General features: G+C 43.0%; 2 protein-coding genes across 2 annotated transcripts in view; one reads left to right on the forward strand and one right to left on the reverse strand.

Annotated features, from left to right (window-relative positions):
* The window catches only part of CACNA2D3 (calcium voltage-gated channel auxiliary subunit alpha2delta 3), an 876,027-nt gene that overhangs the window by 123,164 nt on the left and 728,710 nt on the right, over nucleotides 1-24,153 (reverse strand). The window lies entirely within an intron of this gene.
* On the forward strand, nucleotides 3,103-12,803 carry LRTM1 (leucine rich repeats and transmembrane domains 1). Its single transcript, XM_003781697.1, has 3 exons — nucleotides 3,103-3,131; nucleotides 5,704-6,300; nucleotides 12,267-12,803. Exons 1-3 carry the CDS (start codon nucleotides 3,125-3,127, stop codon nucleotides 12,698-12,700), a joined length of 1,038 nt encoding a protein of 345 aa, XP_003781745.1. The 5' UTR covers nucleotides 3,103-3,124; the 3' UTR covers nucleotides 12,701-12,803.

Consider the following 24,153-nt stretch of genomic DNA (forward strand, 5'->3'; position numbering starts at 1 on the left):
AGAAATGTGGATGATCTGGCTGGGTCACAGGAGCTGGGGATGGGTGACAGATATAAGGTAATGATAGCAATAACTAGAGGACAGAATAGTACAGGTTTGTAGACCCAAGCCCGTGAGCCCAACCAGTCCTCCACCTGCTCTTCTACATGACGTCATCAGAGCATAGACACACAAGGCTGAGGTGTTACCTTTGGCTGTTTTTGTACTACAACTATAGAGTCGAGTAGTTGCAACCTACAGACCATACAGCCCTCCATGTCTAAAATATTTACTATCTGGCCTTCACAAAACCTGTTTTCTGATGCCTGGGAAAGAGAGGCACATGTACATATGAGGTTTTGGTAATTTTCTAGTTCTTAGAGGGAGCAGTAGGTTCACAGGAGTTTGTTATGTTATAATGAATTAATAACTAAATGCCATACATGGGCCATGGATGGTCATGTATCACCAAGAAATTATTAAGGCTAGGCATGGTGGCTCATACCTATAATCCTAGGACTCTGGGAGGCCAAGGGAGGAGGTTAGCTTGAGCTCAGGAGCTTGACACCAGCGCTAGCAAGACTGAGACCCCCATCTCTACTACAAAAACAGAAAAATTAGCTGGGCATTGTGGCTGGTACCTGTAGTCCCAGCTACTTGGGAGGCTGTGACAGAAGGATCACTTAAACCCAGGAATTTGAGGTTTCTGTGAGCTAGGCTGATGGCGGGGTACTCTAGCTAAGGTGACAGAGCAAGACTCTGTCTCAAAAAAAAAAAATTATTAAATTCTTTACACCTGAAGAAAGACAAATAGGAAAGAGGGAAGATACCACTTAGCTCTTAAGAAACCATTCACCGTCCTAACACTCTGGGAGGCTAAGGAGGGTAGATTACCTGAGCTCAGGAGTTTGAGATCAGTCTGAACAAAAGAGGGACCTCCCCATCTCTACTAATAATAGAAAAACTAGCTGGGCATTGTAGCGGGTGTCTGTAGTACCAGCTACTCAGGAGGCTGAGGCAAGAGGATCACTTGAGCCCAAGAGTTTGAGATTGCGGTGAGCTATGGTGATGCCACAGCACTCTACCCAGGGCAACAGAGTGAGACTCTGTCTCAGAAAAAAATAAGCCAAGAAAAAAGAAACCAGGTGGCACCTATGGCTCAGTGAGTAAGGCGCTGGCCTCATATATCGAGGGTGGTGGGTTCAAACCCGACCCTGGCCAAACTGCAACAAAAAAATAGCTGGGCATTGTAGCAGGCGCCTGTGGTCCCAGCTACTTGGGAGGCTGAGGCAAGAGACTCGCCTAAGCCCAGGAGTTGGAGGTTGCTGTGAGCTATGAGGCCACAGCACTCTACTGAGGGTGACAAAGTAGAGACTCTGTCTCTACAACAAAAACGAGAAAAAGGAAACCTTTTACCTGATCTACTTCATCACCTACGTCTGACTTTTGCCCATTGTGATTCTGAAAAAATATTGGTGAGAAGGACAAACTGTGGCAGGCTGGGGAAAGCGGACTTGCAGGAAAGAGCTGGATGAGTATACTGGGTTCTGTGAGTGGGAAGGGGCATGGCCACGGGAGGAAGGGGCACCCAAAGTACATGCTGTTGAAATAGCCCCAATCCATTTCTAAGGAGACTCTCCCCCCTGCACCATCAGAGTGGCAGGCGGAGCCAAGCACTCAGGAACTCCTTCCTGCTTTGGGGTTAAGGTTGCCCTTCAAAGGCTGGCAGCGCACAAGTCCTGGAAGGCATGTTCATGGGTAATTGTGAACATTTCTGAAGACAGTGGGCCATGACACATGTTGCCATATCTAACCCTCGGCACAGTCTGGTGACCTGTTATCCCCATGCCTGGGTGACAAGAAAACAAGCAAGCAGTTGGGGCTCCAGGTGGGCAAGTCACTTGGCGGGAGACACAGCTGTGATGGAGCTGCAGTCCATACCCAGATCATCTGCGTCCAGAGCCCCACTCACCTGCCGAATCACACTGCCAGAAGCCAGGGGCTGCAGTTCACACAAAGGCAAGGGTTTGACCTCACACCATAGTCACAGGAGTATGTGGAGCATTCTGGCATGTCAGAGAAGGGCAGCTTCAGGCATTGAAACCCCGCCTCGGCAAATGGCAGGGGATTTGCACATTCAAAGAAACGGTTCCAGTCCCCGGTGGGAAAATTCCCAAAAGCTTCAATTAGAGAACAGTCACAGTTCACTGACGCCCGATACTCACAGGAGCGGCTTTATTGTTTCATATGTGAAAAATGAGCAAAGGGCCAGGACCTCAGCATCAGGGAAAGGATGAAAGATCGAGAAGTGTTTCTAAAGTCACGTCAACCAAAAGGTCAGCTCATGGGGGTGGGGGGTGGGGAACTAGCAAACAAGCAAGCCGGCAGCTGAGAAGTATTTGTGGCCCCAGAAAGAAGGTTGTGATGTCCACTAAAGGAAACCATGGCTATGAATTTCAGGGCATCAAGACCCTGTCAACACAGCTAATCCCCATGGATGTTGGCTGAATAAGCTTCCAGTGACCAAAGAAGTGGACTGTGCAGCCGTGGCAGCCTCCAGCAGGCCAATTTGTCCTCGTATTACACACTCCGCAGCCTCTGGTGCAGGCCCCCCAGGTCGAGGATCCCCACCCAGCACCCTCCAACTCGATGAGGGTTGACACAGCATGGTTAATAAGTCAACAGAATTCAGGAGCCACGACCGGATTAAGAAGGCAGTGTTATTTTGGTGCCCTGGACTTCAAGCAGATTAAATAATCAAAAAGGCTGAGCCATTGGGGTCATGTTTGAATGCTACAGCTGTTCACTGGAGTTTGACAAACATTCTTTATGTGGCTCGTCGTCTGGATGGGAAAGGCAGGGGTGATCTCAGGGAGGCCAATACTTTAAGAAAGAAAAGGGGGCACAATCCAAAGATCCTCTTGTGGAAACTGGGCCAGCCAGATGGAGACAAGGGGAAGGACTGCTTAAATACAAGGTCTTTTGAAAGCGACAACTGTTTGCTGCATTGAAGAAAAACACAAACAGGATTCAAAAACAGAGTGAAAATCCGGACTGCGAGTGTGTCACACTTTTGGTTTGTTCAGAGGCTCGTTGTTAGGAAAGGTGGGTTACCAGTCACAAGGACGCCTGTGGAGACTCAGTCATGAAAGGTGAGCTGTGGTTCCCACCCCTTAGAAGAGTTCTCTGCTGAGAAACTGATGAGATCCCTCTCAAAAAGGTGTCTGGGGGAGACCTGATTTCAAGTTGTCTCTCTTAAAAGACTGGACGGATATGACAAATGTCTCAGCATGGGAAGTGTCTGTTTGTGCTGTGTTGTTTGCAGAGGGAGGGGTGGAGACAAATGTACGCGGCAGTGATGGGAGTATACAGTGGCCATGTCACGGGCCACTTCCTCGCCAACACGGTGCTTAGAGGCCTAGTTCATATATCACTCCTTCGTGGGGGGAGTGGAACCAGAGAACAAACAAACAAATTGGCTACAATCTCAGAAAGACAAGCCTTTCATTAATAGATTAGTGGATTCTGGGGGAGACATGTTCTTTGCTTTAAGAATTGATTTCCTGAACTAATTAATGCTTGAGCCCCACAGAAAGGCGAGGGGTGTCAGTTTATTAAGACGTTTTGGCTTTGAAAGGAGTCATTTAGATTATTTGCAGAATTACATACAGGAAAACAAGGGTTCTCTTTTATATTCCGGAAAGGGGAAAGGGACGGTGATGCTCTACATCCCTTGAACTAAGTTAAACTGAGAAGAATCTCCTCCAGAGGCTCTCCAAACATTCCTACAGCACTCTTAGCATCAGGAGAGAATGCAAGGAACAAAGGGGAACAGGTCCAAACGCATTTGACAGCCACACCGTATATTTCTATCATGAAGGCCAAAAGCAAGGGGGCAGAACAAACAGAAAAACCTCTCTCAAGGCCTCACATTGTGAGGGATAACTATTTCAAGTTTTGACCTTCATTGTGTAAACTTGTGAACTCCTCTACCAATTTAACAAGATACCCTTGACAGATGTTTGTCATATTTTAAAATTCCAGTTTCAGGGGAAAAAGGGAGTGTTATATAGCTATTTTGGAGAATGTATTAGTAGTATCTAAGGAAATGTGAACACAACTTCTTTTCTGAGCACTACAAGGAAATTCCTCTTGATTCCAGCGGCCTCTCCCATATTCCTGAACAGACAAAGAGGTCTGCACCAGGATGCTCTCTGCAGCACCATTTATAATAATAATAATAATAACCTAGAACAGCTCAAATACCCCTCAATAAGGAGGTGATTAAATATTAAATTAGCATGTTTTTTTTTCATGGAATACTCTAGAGTTGTCAAAAGGAAGAAATTAGCTTGCTATGTGTTCCTGTGGATAGATAGATAACTTTTGAGGGAATAGAGCAAATTGCAGAATGAGACATGCCATTGATTATACTGCTGTTACATTTTAAAACTGGTGAGAGAGAGAGAGAGAATTCGACAGGCAGTGGAGCACAGAGGAGAACTGTCACAGACTCTGGAGGCTGGTGGCCTGGATGTCTCAGCTCTGCTACTCACTATCTATGTGAACTTGGGCAAGTGATTTGGCTTTTTTGTGCTTAGTATCCTTACCTTTCAGATGGGGTTACTAACAGAATCATATCTGCAAGGTGATGAGGTTAATAAATACATACCTGTACATACACACACAGAGAGTATATAAAGCACTGAGAGTGACACCTGGCTCAAAATGCACTCTATGTGCTTGTTGGCCGTTGTAACTATTAATGATTATTTCTAAATGTCTGGAGGGATACATCAGTAACCGTGGAGGTAAAGGAAGTTCATGTATGAAAACACGAGTTGGGCTCTAATCAAAGGGAGTTCAACTGCATAAGTAGTGATTTGCTTCTGCTAGTTCTAAGAGAAAAATAAAGGAATGATGATAACCTGTGAATGACTTACAGAAGTGTTATTGGCACATGTGTGCTTATTATACTATCGTTAGTGTTTTCTGCATTTTAAAAATCTCTTGAATAAAAAAGCAGTAGAGATAATCATCACGCCAGGAATTACACCTGCAAAGATGGACATGAATTTGCAGGAATGTTTTAGGCCCATCCCATGCAATACAGTAACCGTTAGCCACACGTGCCTATTTAAATTTAATGAACTTGAATACAAATAAACATTGGTTCCTTGGTTGCAGTAGCCACATTTCAGGAGTTTAGTAGCCACGCATGGCTACTTGGCTCCCGTACAGACAGCAGAGATAGAACATTTCCATCATCTTACAAAAGTTCTATTAGACAGTGCTGCTCTGGAGCATACCTTTAAAAAATAGGAACATCTGAAATTTCCTCTCACTTTGCTACACATCTGAAATTTCCTCTCACTTTGCTACACATCTGGCCCCAAATAATTCTGCTGTATTCTACAAAGGGCATGTGCTCCCAGAAGATTTCTTTCACTTTCCTAGTTGACACCCTGAATCTTTCATCTTTTGATTACTGAGGCATTGAGAAAAGACCTTTCCCAAGTCTTCCAACAATAGCACAGAGACTGCAATAATTGTTGACCCTGGGATGTATTCAGTCCAGCCTGACACTACCGAGGATGGTGAGTGCTGGTTGTAGGAGGTGTTACCTGGCTCAGAATCACATTACCTGCGAATTGAAATGGGGAAACATGCAGATATACTCCTCACAAACTGCTTCCTAACCCTATTTCTTTCTGTCTGTTATAGGTGAACTGTTTGTGCTTTCAAGCATGATTGTCCTACTCCAGGTGGCCCACGGATGCCCAGACAAGTGCCGCTGTCACCCCTCTACACATTTCGTAGACTGCAGCCAGCAGGGTCTGGCTGAAATCCCTTCTGATTTACCTGCTCAGACTCGAACACTGTACTTACAAGACAACCAGATACGCCAGCTTCCTGCATTTGCATTTAGGTCAGTGCCATGGCTCATGACCTTAAACTTGTCCAACAATTCCCTTTCAAATCTGGCCCCCCAAGCTTTCAACGGACTTCAGCGCTTACAGGTTTTAAATTTAACCCAGAATTCTTTGCTTTCCCTGGAAAGCAGACTTTTCCATTCCCTCCCCCAGCTGAGGGAGCTCGATTTGTCATCAAACAACATAAGCCACCTTCCCACATCCCTGGCCGGGCCCTGGGAGAACCTAACTGTATTTGCAGTTCAACACAACCAGCTTCAGCAGCTTGATGGCGCACTCCTAGAATCTATGCCCAGTGTGAGGCTTTTACTTCTCAAGGGCAATCTCTGGAAATGCAATTGCCACTTGCTCAGTCTTAAACTCTGGCTGGAGAAATTTATCTATAAAGGTCAGTAGTGTCTATTTGGAAACCCCCCTTTGTGCGTTACCAGCCCAGGATGAATTTCATCTGCTCTCTGCATTAGAAGGAATTTTTAGTAGTATGCATGTGGTGGTTTTAAGCTTTTCCACATTGATTATCATTTCATAGTATTGTAAAAGAGGCAAATGAGTAATTAGAAGGTGTTTAAAAATTCATCGTATTGAAATTCATCTATAGATATGATGCATAGAGATAACTTTTCATTTATTTAATTAATACAACATGAAGTTACTTATCTGAGAATATGCCTTTAAGGAAGAAAAAGTTTAATCACCGCCTAAATAACAAACTATGCAACCCCTTCCTGGCACCAAACTCTAATTTTCAAGTGTAATCCTACTGTAGGCAGTGCTATCTTTCTTTAGAATACTTTTCTCTTTGTTTGACACCTATAAATCTTCCCTTCTGCTTTAGCAAATAACACTGTTACTGAAATGGGCTGCAATAGAGCTTCTCTCCCAAGTTACCGATAATTTCTTTAACCTGATGTCAAAAGCAAAGCAAGCAACCCCAGAATATTAGAGATGAACGAAACCACCCATGAGCAAACCTCAGCCCCAGGGCTGAATCCTACCTACCTATAATTTTTATAGATAAAATTTTACTGGTACACAGACATCCCCATTCATTACATACTGAACTACTGCTTTCCCTGGTAAGGGCAAAGTGACAGAGACTGTATGGCAAAGATTACAACAGTTACTATCTGGATCTTTATAGAAAAGTTTGCCACCACCTGTCATCAAGGGGCAGTGGAGGCTCAGAGAGGCTCAGTGAATTGCCCAAGGTCATCGAGTAGAAGTCCAGATGAGAAAGAAAGGCCTGGCTTTTTGTCTTGGCCTTACCTTCTTTCCTCTGAGTCACGGTTCTTAACTCCTCCTCACTCTGAGCACCATTCCTTCATTCCTATACCTGAGTGCCTTTTACATGCCAGGCACTGTCCTAGCCCTGAGAGGAGAGCAGTAAACAAGAAAGTACTAATGATCATGGAGGTTCCATCCTGGTAGCAGAAACAGATGTCAAATAAGGTGCTAAATAATGATACATGTTCAAATAACAGTGGGTGCTAAGGAGACAGTGAGGTGGGGAAGGGGTGAGGGAGGGGTGGACTGAGGGTCCCATTTTAGATAGGGCAGACGGTGGGGGCCTCACCATGGAGGCGACACAAGTGAGCAGGAGGTAGATAATGAGGAGAAGGGAGCCAGCACGAGAGCACTGGGGGAGAGGACAGCAGGTGCCAAGGGCCTGATGAGGGAGGATGCTCGGCTTGCCTATGGGGTAAAAAGAGGGACAGCAGAGTGTCTAGCCACTTGAGGAGAGTGGGAGTGGTCAAGGCCTCACAGGACTCAGGTGTCCCATCACACAGCAGTGTACAGGGCAGCCCAGGGTGTCTGCGTTTAATTTCAACTAGGATGGAAAGCTCTTCACGAGCTTCCATCGGGAGAATGGTATGATCTGTTCACAATTTAAAAGGAAGGAGAAGGGGATTTCAGGGGGCCAGCAAAGAGGTGATGGAGGCTCAAACTAGGGTAGGGAGAAGAGGCAAATTTGGGGAGATATCTGGAATACTATACTGATAGAAATTGCTAACATGTTGGGTGGAAAACAAAAAGGGGAGCATAATTATGGGAAATTCTGTTTGAGTTGTCCTGCTCTGGTAACCAGATAAGTGGAGATGCCTTTAGCTGAGAAGGGGCAGACTGGGGAGGGGAGAAAGTAGTTGAAGGGTGCCCAGTCAGGACTTCAGCTTGGTCGGTGAATGTCAAGTCTGAGGTGGCCCTTACATATCCTCAGGGAGTAGTTAAGTAGGAGGTTATATATCAAAGACCATAGCTCAGAAAGATGTCAGAACGATAGACATAAACCATGGAGTCAACAGTCTGGATGATCATATGAGGTCTCCAAGAACAGTGAGTTAGGGTACAACATGGGTACAAATGTACAATATTGAATTAAGAATTTTTCTCAACCATATACAGTAAACCCTCTGTAAGGTGACCACCCAAGGGACTGTAACAGACTGGTCAACATAAGGAGATGGTCAACATAAGGAACTAGGCCTACTACATTAACACATGCCATGCATGTCCAGTCTATGAAAATTAAGTCAACTTAAGGAGGTGATCATTGTAGGGAAGCAATCAACACTACAGGTTCTGCTGTAATAGCAAATAACATGTCACTAACCAGCCAATGTTCAAATTACCCTACACAGAAGCCAGAGAATGTGGCAACCTATTTCTTACACTAGGTTGCAAATAAAACTCTTACATCTGGAGGTGAAGAGGCTTGAGCTACTGTCTTCTGGATTAAATAAAAAGCATAAACCAAGACCATCACAGAAAGATGATTTTCACTAAAAAAGAACATTTCTTGATAAAATAAAAAAAAATAGTTCCGAGGACTAGGGCCCTAGAAACAACATGGGATGGATAAAGTTCTCCCCAAATTAATACCCCTCACTAGATCAGTGTGACCACATGGAAAATCAAGCTGAAGGGTCCTTGGGGCCCATTCTGGTTCCTAGATTTGGTGACGCAGTGCAAGGCTCCCTGGTGGCAGAGCTGCAGCACAGTTAACAGCTTTTCTTCAGAGGAAGGTAAAATTGATTTGGGGTAACAAGACCCGGATGTTCTAAGATAACCAGAAAAAAACTCAAATAGATGCCAAACATGGGTGACAGTTTTATTATAGATTACTGGATGTAGGCAAGGTAAGGGAACTGATATTAGTAAAGCTCTTCTTTTAAAAAAAGATAAACAAATGCAAATCCTAATGCCATTAGACAGGAGAAGCTAATTGATATAATGGACAGCTCCAGACCTCTGTTACATATGCAGCAGAAATCTGTTGACCATTCCTGTCAGAGTCCAAGGGCAATGTGGGCAGGTCTGCATTCTGTGCAGTTCTTCAGGGATATAAGCCCCTTCTGGCTTGTGATGCCACCAAGTTCACTTTGTGGTCTCTAAGGTCATCACCAACATGGACAAAATTCATGGAGGATTCCATCAGGGGTTTTGAGCCTCAAAGTGTAATGAATTGGTTTAACTGGCCAGAATTCAGTCACATGACCTGTAACTGACCCCCCAAACTGGAAAAATTTAGTCTTCCTGTGGGCCTTCTCCAACAATGTGCTTTGGTGAATGTATAATAATATCTCCTCCACAAAAAACATGCCCATAGCTTTTATAATTATTCCTCTCTTTCTCTCTTTATAAGTAAACAAATCATCTCCATGCTAAGGGCTAACTTTATTACACATCTCCTCTGGGCTAGGTGGTATGCTAAATACTTGCTCTACTTGATCCAGATGAGTTCCTAGAGCAATCTTGGGAAGTTAACTTTCATTATTTCCCTGTCTCCCACTTTCCAGATGAGAAGCAGAGGCACAGTGTGGCCCAGGAGCTTTCCAGAACTGCACAGCTAAGTAAAGTGCAGGCTCCAGATTTCAATCCAGTTTTTCCCCAAATAGAGATTAAGAGCTACTAGTGTTCAGAGAGCAACGAGCCTTGGCAAGCTGGAGCCTCTGTCCTGTCTGTGTACACAAATCTAGAAGGGAGTGGCACCCTATCGCTTTAAGCAGCAGGTTTGCCTAGGACATAGTGGCCTGTGAGACTGTTGTGGAGAGGTCAGAGGTGAGCCCTGGCTGAGGAAGAGCTGCATAGGATACGGAGCTCTCAGTAGCTGCAGCCCCTGCCTTCCAGCCATGTCCCTGACTCTAGCCTGGCGATTTCCTTGGCTCTGGGTCCCAAGGCTATGGCTCTGACTCTAATATGGGGGGAAGTTTGTAACTAGAGAAAGACAGTGCTTAAGCCTGGAGTGATTATATAAACCATCCCCAGTCTAGGTAAAAGTTAGGGATGAAGCTGTCTGTCCCACAGCAGGTGGCTTTTCTTCCCCTGGTGAAAGTGTTAGTGTTCTTTGGCTAGGTTCAATATTGTTCCTACTTCTCAAAGCCCCTTGCTTCACTTCTGTCTCTCTGGCCTCTGCAAACAACTCCCTGGCTAAGGCTCTGATGGCCAGGTACAGAGGAATGAAATGGTCCTTGAAGCAAGGATCTTTAGTCTCAGAACAGCTCAATGACATGGTGGGCTCACTAGGAGCAGCTGCTCCACACCACTGGCCTCAAGAAAATCAGAGGCTCAGAAAAGGCCAAACGTTTTTTTCATTGTTGTTGTTGGTTAAGTTGCTTTAGTATTGAGACTCTCACCTCCAGGTATTGCCTAAGAAGGGAGGAGTGGCCCAAGAGACTCAGGTCGTGGGTGATTCAGTGGTAGCAAAAAGGGCAAAGGTTGAATTTTACCATGCCACTAACTCTGGTGTATCTGGGCCACATGATAATCCTTACACAGCAGGTTGGCCCCCTACTTACAGGGCCACTTAGGACTTACTTGTCTTATGAGACTTACATAGGATAAATGGGAAAGCATTACCCAAACTCCAACATTCTATCCCACAGAAGGGGCTAATGTTGAAGTGACAACCTCTGTGAGTGTCTTTCTGGTCTCATATCTTAATTTACCTATTGTGTGTACTAAGAGTCTCCAACCTAACTTTGTTAAGAGTAATGCCTGGGTTGGCAGCTGTCCTGGGGGAGGTCTTAATGACAGGCCCAGAGAAGTGAGACAGAGGCCATGAGGTAGCTCTGCCCCATCACAGGGCTTTCCAGCTAACACTCCAAGGGCCACCCTGCCTGCTCCCTAGACCTCAGGACACTTCAGGGAGGAAGAAGTAGAGAAACAGTGAATGTAGTGGGAAAACTGAGATTGGGCAGAGAGGGCTAGGTATATATTTTCATAGCCAAAAACTCAGAGAAGTTTATTTCCCCAAAGTAAAATAGTAAATCAGTGATCAAAGTAGGCTAAAATAAAGCCCATTAGTCTGGTGCTCCTTCTAGAAAAAAATTACTGATCTGGGTGGCACCTGTGGCTCAGTGGGTAGGGCACCAGCCCCATATACCAAGGGTGGCGGTTCAAGCCCAGTCCTGGCCAGCTAAAACAGCAATGAGAATTGCAACAACAAACAGCTGGGTGTTGTAGCGGGCACTGTTGTCCCAGCTACTCGGGAGGCTGAGGCAAGAGAATTGCTTTAGCCCCACAGTTGGAGGTTGCTGTGAGCTGTGACACCATGGCAGTCTACTGAGGGTGACAAAGTAAGACTCTGTCTCAAAAAAAAAAAAATTACTGATCATCTAGATCTCCCTCTCTCCCCCCTCAACTATAGTCATCCACTCACCTGAAAAAAATCAATCACTTTACAGGGAATGGAAACTGGGTTTAATAACCCATTGGAAAGTTGGGTACTCAAAGTAGTAAATGTTTCAAGGCCTGAGGAGACGCGTTAATTATACTTAATCGCATGAACTAAACTAACAGTGCTGTCAAGTCCTTGGATACACAAAATGTCTAAAGACCCTTCTACCTCTCCATATGGCATCACTGAATAGTATTGGTCCACACACAGGGTCTTTGCAATTAACACATAACATCACAACAATGGACATTTGTTTTATTTTTTCTTTGATTTCCAGTGGGGCTCAGGCACAAAAGATTTTTTGTCTGATGGGGCTCGTTAGGGGAGCGCGGGACAGGAACGCCGTGGGCAACGGTGCCCTTGCTGTGGGCCCACAGTGCTTCTTCTCATCAGCTTTTGCATTGTTTCCCCTGCAGCATTTATATAGCGTTAGTAAAGGTAACTTGGCTTCTAATGAATTCTTGGTCGCAAGTAATTGCCAATTTAGTGTGTGGCATTTTTAGCATTTAGCCAATTTAGAAAATCCTAAAATCATAAAATATGGTTGTTAAATTCTTTGACTCTGGGGGGAAAAAAAGTAGTTCATAAATTCCCTCTGCCTAAGTTTTTGCAGAATTTAGGATTTTGGAACTCAGTTGTGTCAAGGCTTCCTTATCATCTTTTGCTTTTGTTTTTCAAAGGCGGAATAACAGATGGCGTCATCTGTAGGTCACCAGACACCTGGAAGGGAAAGGACCTCCTCACAATCCCTCATGAGCTCTACCAGCCCTGCCCTCCTTCTGCTCCTGATCTGGGGTCCTCGCAGACTCAGCAGCCCAGTTCTGCCCATGGGGCAGCCCCGAGGCCCCATGAAAACCACAGCTTAGGGGAACGAGACCTCTCAGAGTGTGAGTTCAAACCCAAGCCGAGGCCGGCCAACCTGCGTCATGCTGTTGCCACCGTCATCATCACTGGGGTTGTGTGTGGGGTCCTGTGTCTCATGATGTTGGTCGCTGCTATCTACGGCTGCACCTATGCGGCAATTACAGCCCAATACCACCGGGGACGCTTGGCTCAAACCAATGAGCCTGGGAAGGCAGAAGGAAAAGAGCTATTTGGCAGCGCACCAGCCTGAGAGCTTTCTACTCAAACACCACAGATCACTGTGGGCCAGAAAAAGTGTCTGAGTAGGACTGATGTGATTGCTGTGTCTGTCTCGTTTTAATTTTTTCCAAAGAAAAAAAGGCATAACTGTAAAAAAAAAATATTTCTGGGAATAAATTTATGTTGTGATTTTTAAGATATCTTAGATGAACAGAGATGATACTTATGCTCTGGGCCTGAGAGGGTATTGCAATGATTTTGTCTAGGAGGTGGGGAGACCATACACAGAGACAGGGAAGAGACCATCTCTTTCAGGTACTTATCCCCAGATTAAGTTGCTTTCACAGAGCAATGGAAATTCAAACACATGAGCCAGTCAGCATTCCTGGGAGCTTTATGGTCCGCTGGAAAGCTGCCCAAGTTTGAGTGCCTGGGAAAAGGCTGGTGAACTTACCTGAGGGGCACCGAATGCTTCTGTAATTCAAGTTCATGCTAGATTGGTGATACTTTTAGATGTTGTATATGTTATATGTTTAATGGGAGCATCTTTTGGTTGGGAATTTTGTAGCTTGCCACAAGAGTCAGATATATTTAATTTTCTAAATCAGAAAACCATTTGGGGCCTTCTAGGCCGCAGAGGAAGAGGAGGGTTCCATGTCTGGATAATGGGACTCAGGCCCAGAGTCTGGGGAAGTTTTCTGATGTGAGGGTAAATAACATATAAACAAACACAAAGAGGATGGGGAGCCAGAATTCGGGGAAGATATTACCAAAAGGCTATATCCACCAAGGGATTGGAACCTTCCATTTATAACTCTCACAGCAGGAATGAATTTAGGTTGGGCTGAGAGCGAGATAATGACTTTTGTGTATCTGTATCTACAGACAGAACGCACAGACTTGTACAACCACACCCACACATAAACATCCTTGGAGCAATCAGTTTACCCACTAATGAAATGCAGCCGTGTCAGGGTGCAAGCCAGCAGCTGCTGACCACCACCCAGATTGTCTACTCAACACTCTGGGATAGGAAGAAAGGAGCAGGAAGCCTGCAGAGACTGGGAATTACCCAGAGACTCGAGATAGGTGGCGCAGCCATCCTGAACATTATTTAGGCCGTGGTTTAAAAAAATCAGGTGTGGCTGGCTTTACTCCATAGACATGGTCTTGAAGAGTTGCATGCAAAGTGAATTTTTGTAAATTGAATCATCATTTTAATGCAGTAGGGGAGCTGGCTATTTAAAGGAACCTTTCGTGGAATCTTTCTGTAATGGAAATAATTGGCTCCAGATTTATGCATTTTTGTAAATTGGCATTTTCTCATGCTAGGTTTTCTTAAAGTGGAATCTACCTGTTCTCACAGATAGGCCCTGGCTCATACTTAGTCACCTGTTAGTGTTAAATTATTTTACACAGGAAGATTGCACAGAGGAGTTGTGGACATGTTAAAAACACAGAATGGCAAATATAGGGCACGCTGTCCATCCAGAGGCTGTGACAGACATCGCTAATCAATCCCAGCACTCCTCCCAGCTGAGCAACACAGATGCCTTAAGACAGCACTGTAGGCAACCAGAACTAATCAACTGGAGTGGGTTCAAAGGATAAAACACATTTGCCATTCAGGGTACTGGCTCTATATTCTCTTCTTCAGGCCATGTAAATTTGGTTTTGATCCTAAAGCAGTAGTCCAATCTTTAACTAGAAAGTGAATGGAAAGTTCACATGAATATAGGACAGATGGAATGTAAGCTGTGCCCAACAGGGCAAAGAGGCTATAGGGAGAAACAGACAGGTGAACCTACCACACCATACCATGCAGGTCTCACACTAGTGCACCTCTGATCTTCACAGAGAAATCTGCACCGGCCCACAGTGCTGCATAACTAGTGTCGGCCCTACCCCCCCACAGGCTAAAGGTGGCCCATCTTTTTGGAGCAGCAATTTTATTAGATGATTTTTCTGGGGGGGAGAGGAAACTTTTTAAACTTTGATGGTAAGGGTTTTTTTTTCCCCTATTAAAATAAACCCAGATACATTAAAGTGTAGATCATAAAAAGACCCCCGGAAAAGCCTGCTGCTGCATCCGCTCAGCCCCAGACCCTGGCACCTCCTCACTGCTCTGTCACCTGTGCCACTTCAGAGGGCAAGGCTGAGCATCCTCTCTAAGGATGAAGCAACTACTTTCTAGGTGAAACAGAACTTTCTTTCCTGGACTAAGAGTCCTTGCTTGAGAAAGCAATACGAGAAAGGAAATTTATGTATTTTTATACCTCATACCAATTCCACCAAATATTTCCAGAGCTTGCGCTATGTACCGGGCATGGTGCAAGGTGTTCTCAGGAGTATTTATCATGTAATCCTGACACCTACTGCATGGGATGCTTGGCCAGATATTGCATTAGCTGGGAACGATGAGGCCAAGAATGTGTGTTTCCTCTAACTGTGGTGATTTAAGACTGCTCTGTGCCCTGCCAGAGGGTGGTGACAATGCAGGTCAACCCTGTCCCCCTGCCCACAGGGATTACATGACCAGTATACCACAGAAAGCCCTGAACATGACTAAAATCCTCACTTGTCAACACCTCTGTATTAGATTTCTAAGTATAGATGATAACTCAGGTAAAAAGACTTCCTGCTTTATAGGTAGCCTTTAAGGAAAACGATCAGTCTGAACGGATTTCTATCTTTTGCCTACAGTCACTACAAACAGCAGTTGGCACTGAAAATAATTACTTACCCTGAAATGTCAACAGCTTTCCAGCCCAGAAAAAAAAGATAAATCGAATTGTTTAGATTAGCAAAGGCAGAGTTATCATTTGTTAATATGAGAAATGAAATGTTTTAACTGTAAAAAAAGCATTGCAGATGAAAGACCCAATTTGCAGGGTATTCTGCGAGAACCACAAATTATCTTTCACAATGACTACAGCTCATGAGGGGTAATTTGCAAACGCCTCATAGATTATTTTCAGCTGTTTATTGCTGCTGTCATATTCATAGATTCCCTCATAGAAATGTCCTTCCATCACAGAGACTTGCTGAGGGTATACTGTGAACACAAGTCACGTATGGTACTCATTGTTTCTGAGAAAACCACCTAACATAGAGTTAGTTTTTTCATCATATTTAGTAGAATGATATGGGTATAGATTGGTGATTTTTGCTTTGCCAGAGATCACAAGTTCACAAACAGATACTATTGTTGTTCCAGTAGAGCATATTAGGAGAGAGAATAAAGATTATCCTTTGCCATAGAGGTTCTGTTGAAAGATTATCTAGTTCCAAATCTATATCTGCAAAGCTTTTACAATCTAGACAAATATCCCCGGCCCTGCAGGAAGAATCTTACCAAAGTATAAAATGCCAGGATACCTGGGTGTTTTATTTTTCCACTGTTCCTTACAAGAATGGAAACTAGTGATTTCCACGTGAATTTCTTCTGCAAGGTTCATGAAAATCAAATCTCACTGCTCAAGTTAGACAGTTTAGACAAAAACATGCTGTCTTTGTCTTTAGATCCTGAATATCAAAGGAAGTGGCTAAATCAACTTCTAAATTAATCTCTCTGCAGCACACATTCACTTAATTAAACAGTAACTTAAAAATTTATAACTTTCTATTGAAGGTCAGAGTATTGCTGTTTCCAGTTTGGTAAAAAGTACATCACCACATCCATTGCTAAGTGCTATTGATGGAAACCTCACAACGATGATATTCCAGCCTTCTATGGCATTGCCGGATCATGCATGACTTCAGAGAACCGTCCTGTTTGCCCTTTTGATTAAAGTGTTTTTTTAAATGAAAAATTATAATGAGGTCTCAAAGATACCCTTACTCCATTCAGAGAAATTCCTTCATTAATAAATCACCCCCCTTTTAGATTTTTTTAAATTTTTATTTTTATTTATTTCTATTGACCATAATCTCTTTTAGATTCTTTTGTTTGTTTGAGACTGAGTCTTACTGTGTCACCCTTGGTAGAGTGCTATGGTGTCATAGCTGACAGCAACCTCCAACTCTTGGGCTTAAGCAATTCTCTTGCCTCAGCCTCCCAAGTAGCTGAGACCACAGGCTACTTTTTGGTTATAGTTGCTGTTTGGCAGGCCTGGGCTGGATTCGAACCTGCCAGCTCTAGTGTATGTGGCTGGCACTCTAGTTGCTGAGCTACAGGCACCAAGCCTTGTTTTAGATTCTTGAGTGAACTTTCCACACCTGCTTTTCACTCCAATGACACTGAATATTCATTTAGATGGACAGGATGGCACCCACCTACAAAGCTCATCAAGAAAAACCAGAAGAAGAATCAGAGGACTGAGGAGCCCTGAAGGGGCTTGAAGAGCATTAAGTCTGGGTCTGGCAAATTTCAGAATAGCTGCCATCAGCCTCTCTATTCATTGTAGACACTGCTAATAGATCATGGCAAACTTATCTGCACAGCCCAGAGAAGGCCTCAGAAATTCTTAAGAATATGTTTTCCCACTCCTGATTAACTGGAGTTGACATAAGAGATTAAACCTATTTGCTACCCTGATATAGTTCTGTGCTTTATTTTGTAGATAGGAAATAGAAGCATCGAAAAGGAAAGAAACTTTCAAAAGTCATACACATAATTAATTGCAGGCTTGATAAATGTGGTGGTAGGCGCATCAGGTTAGGGTGGATAATACAATCTGACCTTCCCCATTCATCCTGTAGCAGACCACAATATCAAGACTAAGACATTATTACACTAATTATTTGAATAAAGACAATTTATGTAAGTAGTATTTCCTAATGAAATATTAAAACACAGAAGAGAAAAAATGTATATCCAAGACTCTAGGAGGATTATCCACTCTCCAAAGCAAAGACGTGGCTTTGAGACAGATGAGTAGGTGATAAAGGAAGAAAGTACACGTCTACCCTAGCTATTCTGATGATGATACTCTTTTCCCTGAGACATCAGGTTTAAAACATCAGACGGAAAGCACCCTTTCCTATCACTGTCTTCAGTGGTGTAGCATTTAAAAGGATGAGAAAAGGAAAGGCGGGCAGTGAGTATAATATAGGGACTATAGTTTACTTACTGTTTCTTACTGGGATTGAAAACAGCAGACTAGTTTTTTTATCCAGGTTAAGTCATCAGACCACTAGGCAGCGGGAGGTGGCATCTTCTTACCAATCCTGCAACACCACACTCAATGGAGACATCCAAGATGTCCAGGTGCTAGACGTTTGTCTAGGGCCTATGTGTATTGAGTGGCCTCCTATCTTAGTCTTTCCAAGGAGTACCCTAAAGCCAACAGGAAGGGACACTCAAGGAGGAACACCATCAGCCCTGTTCACTGGGAAACACTTCGTATGTTAAGGATGATTAAAATTGAGAAAGAACACCTAACTTGGAGCCCCCTAGACTATTTTTTTAAAAAAGGAAAGAAAAGCACCATTTCCTTCCAGATACAGAAGAGACCTGAAAAAATTAATTTTATATGTAGAATGATCCCAATATAATATAAAATTATATATATTATATAATATTAAAATTTCTGGTGGGATTTGGTGTACTCTGTGTGCGTATACACACACACACACACACATACACACACTACATGTATATTTGATGTATACTCTATTGGCAAAGTCATGTTATATAGACAAGTCCAGAGTTAATGAGGCAGAGACATATATGGCTCCAGTGGGAAGGCACCGCAGATGAACTGGCAGTGGGTGGAGGCAAACGATCCCCTTATAAGGACAGAAAAAGTGAATAATTGCAAGCATCAAAAATGATAATGAATAATAATAGTAAGCAAATAACATATAAATAAAGAATTGATGACTAAAATCCAGCACAGTCATTGTCAGATACAAAAAAAAAAAAAAACAAAACTATAATATAATCAGTAATCTAGAACACATCCTAAGGAATACACACTCCAGAATACATTAATAGAAGGGAAAACAGAAGTGAGTAAATTGTGAGATGATAGAAATGAAAAAACAATATGAAGGACCAGCATGTGGCTACTTAGTTTTCCCGATAACTATATGAGAACAGCAGTTCTCAACCTGTGGGTCGTGACCCAAACGACCCTTTCACAGGAGTCACCTAATATCAGATATTTACACTGTGATTCATAATAGTACCAAAAATTACAGTTATGCAGTAGCAATAAAAATAATTTTATGTTTGGGGATCACCACAACATGAGGAACTATATTAAAGGGTCGTGGCATTAGAAAGGTTGAGAACCACTATATTAGAACATATTAAACAGAAGGAAAAGTTTTTTAAAAATCTGAGAAGTGATCTTTCCTGAGCTAAAGAAAAATACAAGTTATTTAGATCAAGAAAGGCTTATTCTAAGACAGATTAATGAGAAAAATAGGAAAAGCTGGTCTAGGCTAGTGCCTGGCACATATGAATCATAATCAAACTAAATTAGAGAAAAACAAATAATAAATTAAATAAATAGATTCTGGCAAAATATTCAAATCCTAAGAACAAATAAAAAATTCTACGATCTAGAGGCCAAACAAATAAAAAGAAAATCGAATTTTCAAATCCGAAATCTGCAATTTTCAGTTGCAGGTGGGCGGGAAGGGGGTGGGAACTTAAGAATGTGGAAGTCACGGCAACAAAGTGCCAGTGCTGCTCACTTATCAGTTAGAGTCAGAGTGAGGTCTCAATGGTTTTGCTAATAGTGTTACAGAACAAAGCAAAGTCCACAAATTGACAAATCTCTAAGTACCTGCTGTGATATTCGAAGTATCAAGAATAAATGCTTGAACGAGAAGCATAAAGTACATGCCCCGTGGAACTTAGTATCTAAAAGAGGGGCTAAAGAGGGGTAAGTAAGAGAAATAAAAATCATATCACGTGGTACAAAGTAGATGTTAAGGGCAGAGAGTGCAGAGGGTGTGGAGGAAGAAGTGTGTGGTGATCAGGCAGAGACCTGAAGGAAATGGTGGAGCCAGTGGTGAAGATATCTGAAGAAAAACACAGTCACAGGGAAAAGGTATAGCGGGTGGAAGGACCCCAAGGCAGCAGCAAGCTTGGGCATCCATGAAGAACATTAGAGGCTGTGGGTGAGAGGGCAAAGGGGCGAGTAGAAAGACCCAAGGGTAACTAGGGGTCAAATCATGTCAGACCCTGTGAGTTGCGGCAGGTAGATCTTAAGATCTCTTTTAGTGGTCTTGCCTGCTGGTACTCTTGCCTTCTCCCTGGTGGTGGGCTGGGCCCAGTGACTCACTCCTTATAAACAAAACAGGCCAAACATGTACACCATCCTTTCCGAGGTTAGGTTACAACAAAACTCTGGCTCCTATTTTGCTCACTTTCTCTAGCTCATTTTTTTTTCTTTTCCCTTTTTTTTTTTTTTTATTGAATGGTAACTGTGTACATTGATGCACTTTGGGGGTACAGTGTGGTGTTTTCACACACAATCCATGACATTTCCATCAAACTGGTTAACATAGCCTTCATTTTTATGGGAGCTAAATAGCCCTTGGTGAGCTGCCCTAAGGAGATGCCTGCATGGCTAGGAAGAAATAGAGGTCCCTGGTCAACAATCAGAGAGGAACTGAGACCCTCACCTCAGCACACTACAAGGCACTAGGTGAGTCCTGCTAGTGATCTCAGGAGAGAAGGTAGAACTTGTTCCTCTGTTTGTGAGAGGCCCTGAGCCCTGAGCTAAGCTACATGCAGATTCCCAACTCACAGATAGTAAATGTTGGTACAGTTTGTTACACAGCAAGAGATAACTACTACATGGGCCATTGTGAGAATTTTGGCTCTTAACTCTGAGTAAATTGGAAAGACCAATTAAAAGACTACTCCAACAATCCAGGAGAGAGATGGAAATGGTCTGACCCAGTGGAAGCACAGAAAAGTGGTCAGATTCTGCAAATAAATTAAAGAAAGAGCCATGTCGATTTATGGACAGATTGGTTGTGGGTAGAAAGCAAAAGAGAAGAGTTAAGAATTACTTCAAGATCATGATTCAAAATCAGGTGCAGTCTGCATATGTGGCTCACACCTATAATATCAGCAATTTGGGAGGCTGAGGTGGGAGGATTGCTTGAGCCCAGGAGTTAAAGACCAGCCTGAACAAGACCCTACTCTTGCCTTGCCATAGCAAGACCCTCTCTCTACAAAAAAATAATTAAAAAAAAAAAAACTTAGCAGGCTGTGATGGGGCATACCTGTAGTCCCAGCTATTTGGGAGGGTGAGGTAGGAGGATCTCTTGAACCTAGGAATTCAAGGTTGCAGTGAGCTATGATTGTGCCACTGCACTCTAGGCTGGGTAACAGAGCAAGACTATCTCAAATTAAAAAAGAAAGAGAAAAAAAAAAAAAAAACTAGGTAGAGAGGAATGTACCTGTAATCCCAACTACTTGAGAGGCTGAGGTGGGAGATATGCTTGACCCCAGGAGTTTTATTTTTATTTTATTTATTTATTTATTTTGAGACAGGGTCTCACTGTGTCACCCTTGGTAGAGTGTCATGGCATCACAGTTCACAGCAACCTCCAACTCTTGGGCTTCAGCAATTCTCTTGCCTCCCAAGTAGCTGGGACTATACACGCCCACCACAATCAATGCCTGGCTATTTTTTGGTTGTAATTGTCATTGTTGTTTGGCAGGCCCAGACTGGATTCGAACCCACCAGCTCTGGTATATGTGGCTGGCGCCCTAGCCACTGAGCTACAGGCATGGAGCCGTCCCCAGGAGTTTTAGACTGACCAGAGACCCCATCTCTTAGAAAAAATAAAAACCAAAAAAAAAAAGATCCTGATTCAAACTGTATAAAAGAATAAAAATTAAAATGACATTCTTTTTGAGATACCTAGGAATTTAAATACTGATTAGGTTATAGGTTTAGGAATTATTTTTAGGTACAGTAGTAGAATTGCTATATTAAAATACAAATAAGTCCTTATCTTTTAAAGATGCAAATATTTATGCACAAAATGATGTAATAAATAAGATTGGATTTAAAATAGTATAGAATGGGTGGTAGTGGTTTGGGGATTTGAAGGATGCAACAGCCATGGGCTAATGGCTACTAGGATTGGGTGAAGGATACGTAGAATTCCATTATATTTTCTGCCTACTTTTGAGTATGTTTGATATTATCCCCAATAAAATATTTTTTCCGGCTCGGCGCCTGTGGCTCAAGCAGCTAAGGCGCCAGCCACATACACCTAAGGTGGTGGGTTCGAATCCCCAGCCTGGGCCCGCCAAACAACAATGATGGCTGCAACCAAAAAAAAATGGCCAGGCGTTGTGGCGGGTGCCTGTAGTCCCAGCTACTTGGGAGGCTGAGGCAGGAGAATCGCTTGAGCCCAGGAGTTGGAGGTTGCTGTGAGTGTGATGCCATGGCACTCTACCCAGGGGGATAGCTTGAAGCTCCGTCTCAAAAATATATATATATATATATTTTTTTTCCCAATAAAACATTTTTTAAAAAATAAATGACTCCCAAGTTTTCAGACTGCATAACTGGATAATGATAGCTTCCAAGTTGCATTTACCTAGATTTTCCAGGCTAGGATGTCCAAACATTTTTCTTTTCTGCCACACATTGGAAGAATAAAAGTTGTCTTGGGCCACACATTAAATACACAAACACTAACGAAAGCTGATGACCATAAGAAAAAAGGTCCATGCTTACTTTTCTCCATATTCAACACCATAGATAAGCAAAACAGGCCTCAAATAATCAGCATGCAGCTCACGGGCCACAGGTTGGACACCCCTGAGGGTGGAAGGGTGGAGGGGGAGAGTGTGACTGGAGTCAGGACTTCAGCATAGAATCTGCTGAATTTGATGGGCCTTTTAGAGAAGAGATGCTGAGTAGCCCAGGAAAAGTCAAATAAAAAGAAGGCTGGATTGGGAGTCACCAGCTCATGGATGGTGTTTCAAGACTAGGGAGTGAACAGGAGCACAGATGGAGAGTCCTGGATTCTCCACCACTTCCAAAGCAGGGACATGAGTATTAGGAAATCTCCCAACACAGGAGATGAAGCAGGGGTAGGCAGTGAGGTGGGTGAAGTACCAAGTACAGAGATATTTCAATGAGAAAGAGATCAACACAGTCAGGCACTGGGAGAAATGAACAACTGAAGTTCAGTTATGGATTCATAAATTTCTCCTAACACGGAAGGCAATATTGGTGACCTAGATGAGAAATGTTTCACTGTGGGTAAAACTGATTGGAGCGTGGCCCAGACAGAGTGAGACAGAGCCAGGGAAAGGAGCACACAGCATCAAAAAGTAACACATAACCCAAATAAAATAATGTAATAAAAGTATTTTGGCTTAAAAACCTGATTATATCATCTATAATCTGGAAGTTGGTGGAAGAAGACTAGTGATGTAAAGCATAAAAGATGACCATGCATATATTCTCACTCTGAAATTTCTGTTTTTAAGGATAACTGTGTGCTCCCATTTGCCTGAGCTGGGATGTATAATTTGGACCTGAAGTAGGAAGGACATTCAGACCTTGATCCTGATTTCACATGGAGTTTTTCAACCAGAATAGAACCCAAGAATTCTTGGTAAGTGCAAACTTTGGGAGGCAATGGGAATTAAAAGATATGAATGGGCATTGTCCCTTTCCCACCACAGACTGACCACAGCATTTTCCATGGGCAAGAAAGTCCATGGACTGTGTGTCAGACTATTTACACTCCTGCAGCAGACTCTGCCCACACCGGTTTCTCTCTTCCCAGGGGAGAGAAATTCACGTCAGCTCATTTATCCTCTGTGGGCCCTTCACTTAGCATGAGTCATATATAGTCAAGACTTAACTGAGATCAAAATCCCAACAAGGTCACTAGGAGATTTGCTTGGATAAAGGCAGTTAAATAAATCCCCAAATCTCTCATGAGCTATGTTGGAAAAAAAAAAAAATTCCGTAAACTGTTTTCCACCAAAGCATGTGAGGGCATTTCCAATGCTCTACCAAGCATTATGCTGATTGCACTGTTCAGAGGTTTATAAACTAGAGTGAAGATTAAGTAAATCACTGTCTTGACTGACAATGAGAACATATATTTTTAGAAAGCTTAAGATCTTTCATTGGGATTTCTGTGTAACCACATGTACAAAAACATCAGGCACAACTGATGGACAGCTTCTGATACATGAAGCTCTGTCTTCAACATTTACTTATGATTAAATATGACCTCTGATTAAAATATCTACTTCATTTTTATAAGAACATGCTTAAATAGGTGAGTGAACAAATCAGTGTTTTTTATTCTTCTTTTAAATAGATAGTGTGACATATTTTCATCTAAACCTGGGTTTGGCAAGTTTTTTCATAACAGAAAAGTCTAGATAGTAAATATTTTTGGCTTTGCAATTTGTACAGTCTCTATCCAATGATTCAGCTCTGCTATTACAGCAGGAAGGTGACTATAGATAATATGGGCGTGACTGCATTTCAATACCACTTTATTTACAAAAACAGGCAGCACGTATCTGAC

This window comes from Otolemur garnettii, unplaced genomic scaffold (assembly GCF_000181295.1).
Source record: "Otolemur garnettii isolate 467f Iridium unplaced genomic scaffold, OtoGar3 scaffold00002, whole genome shotgun sequence".
Taxonomy (NCBI): Eukaryota; Metazoa; Chordata; class Mammalia; order Primates; family Galagidae; genus Otolemur; species Otolemur garnettii.

What these genes read in the sequence shown, in the direction of transcription:
- LRTM1 (XM_003781697.1), top strand. An exon ending in GGAGAAATTTATCTATAAAG is followed by an intron (nt 6,301 to 12,266) that starts GTCAGTAGTGTC and finishes TGTTTTTCAAAG; the next exon opens with GCGGAATAACAGATGGCGTC.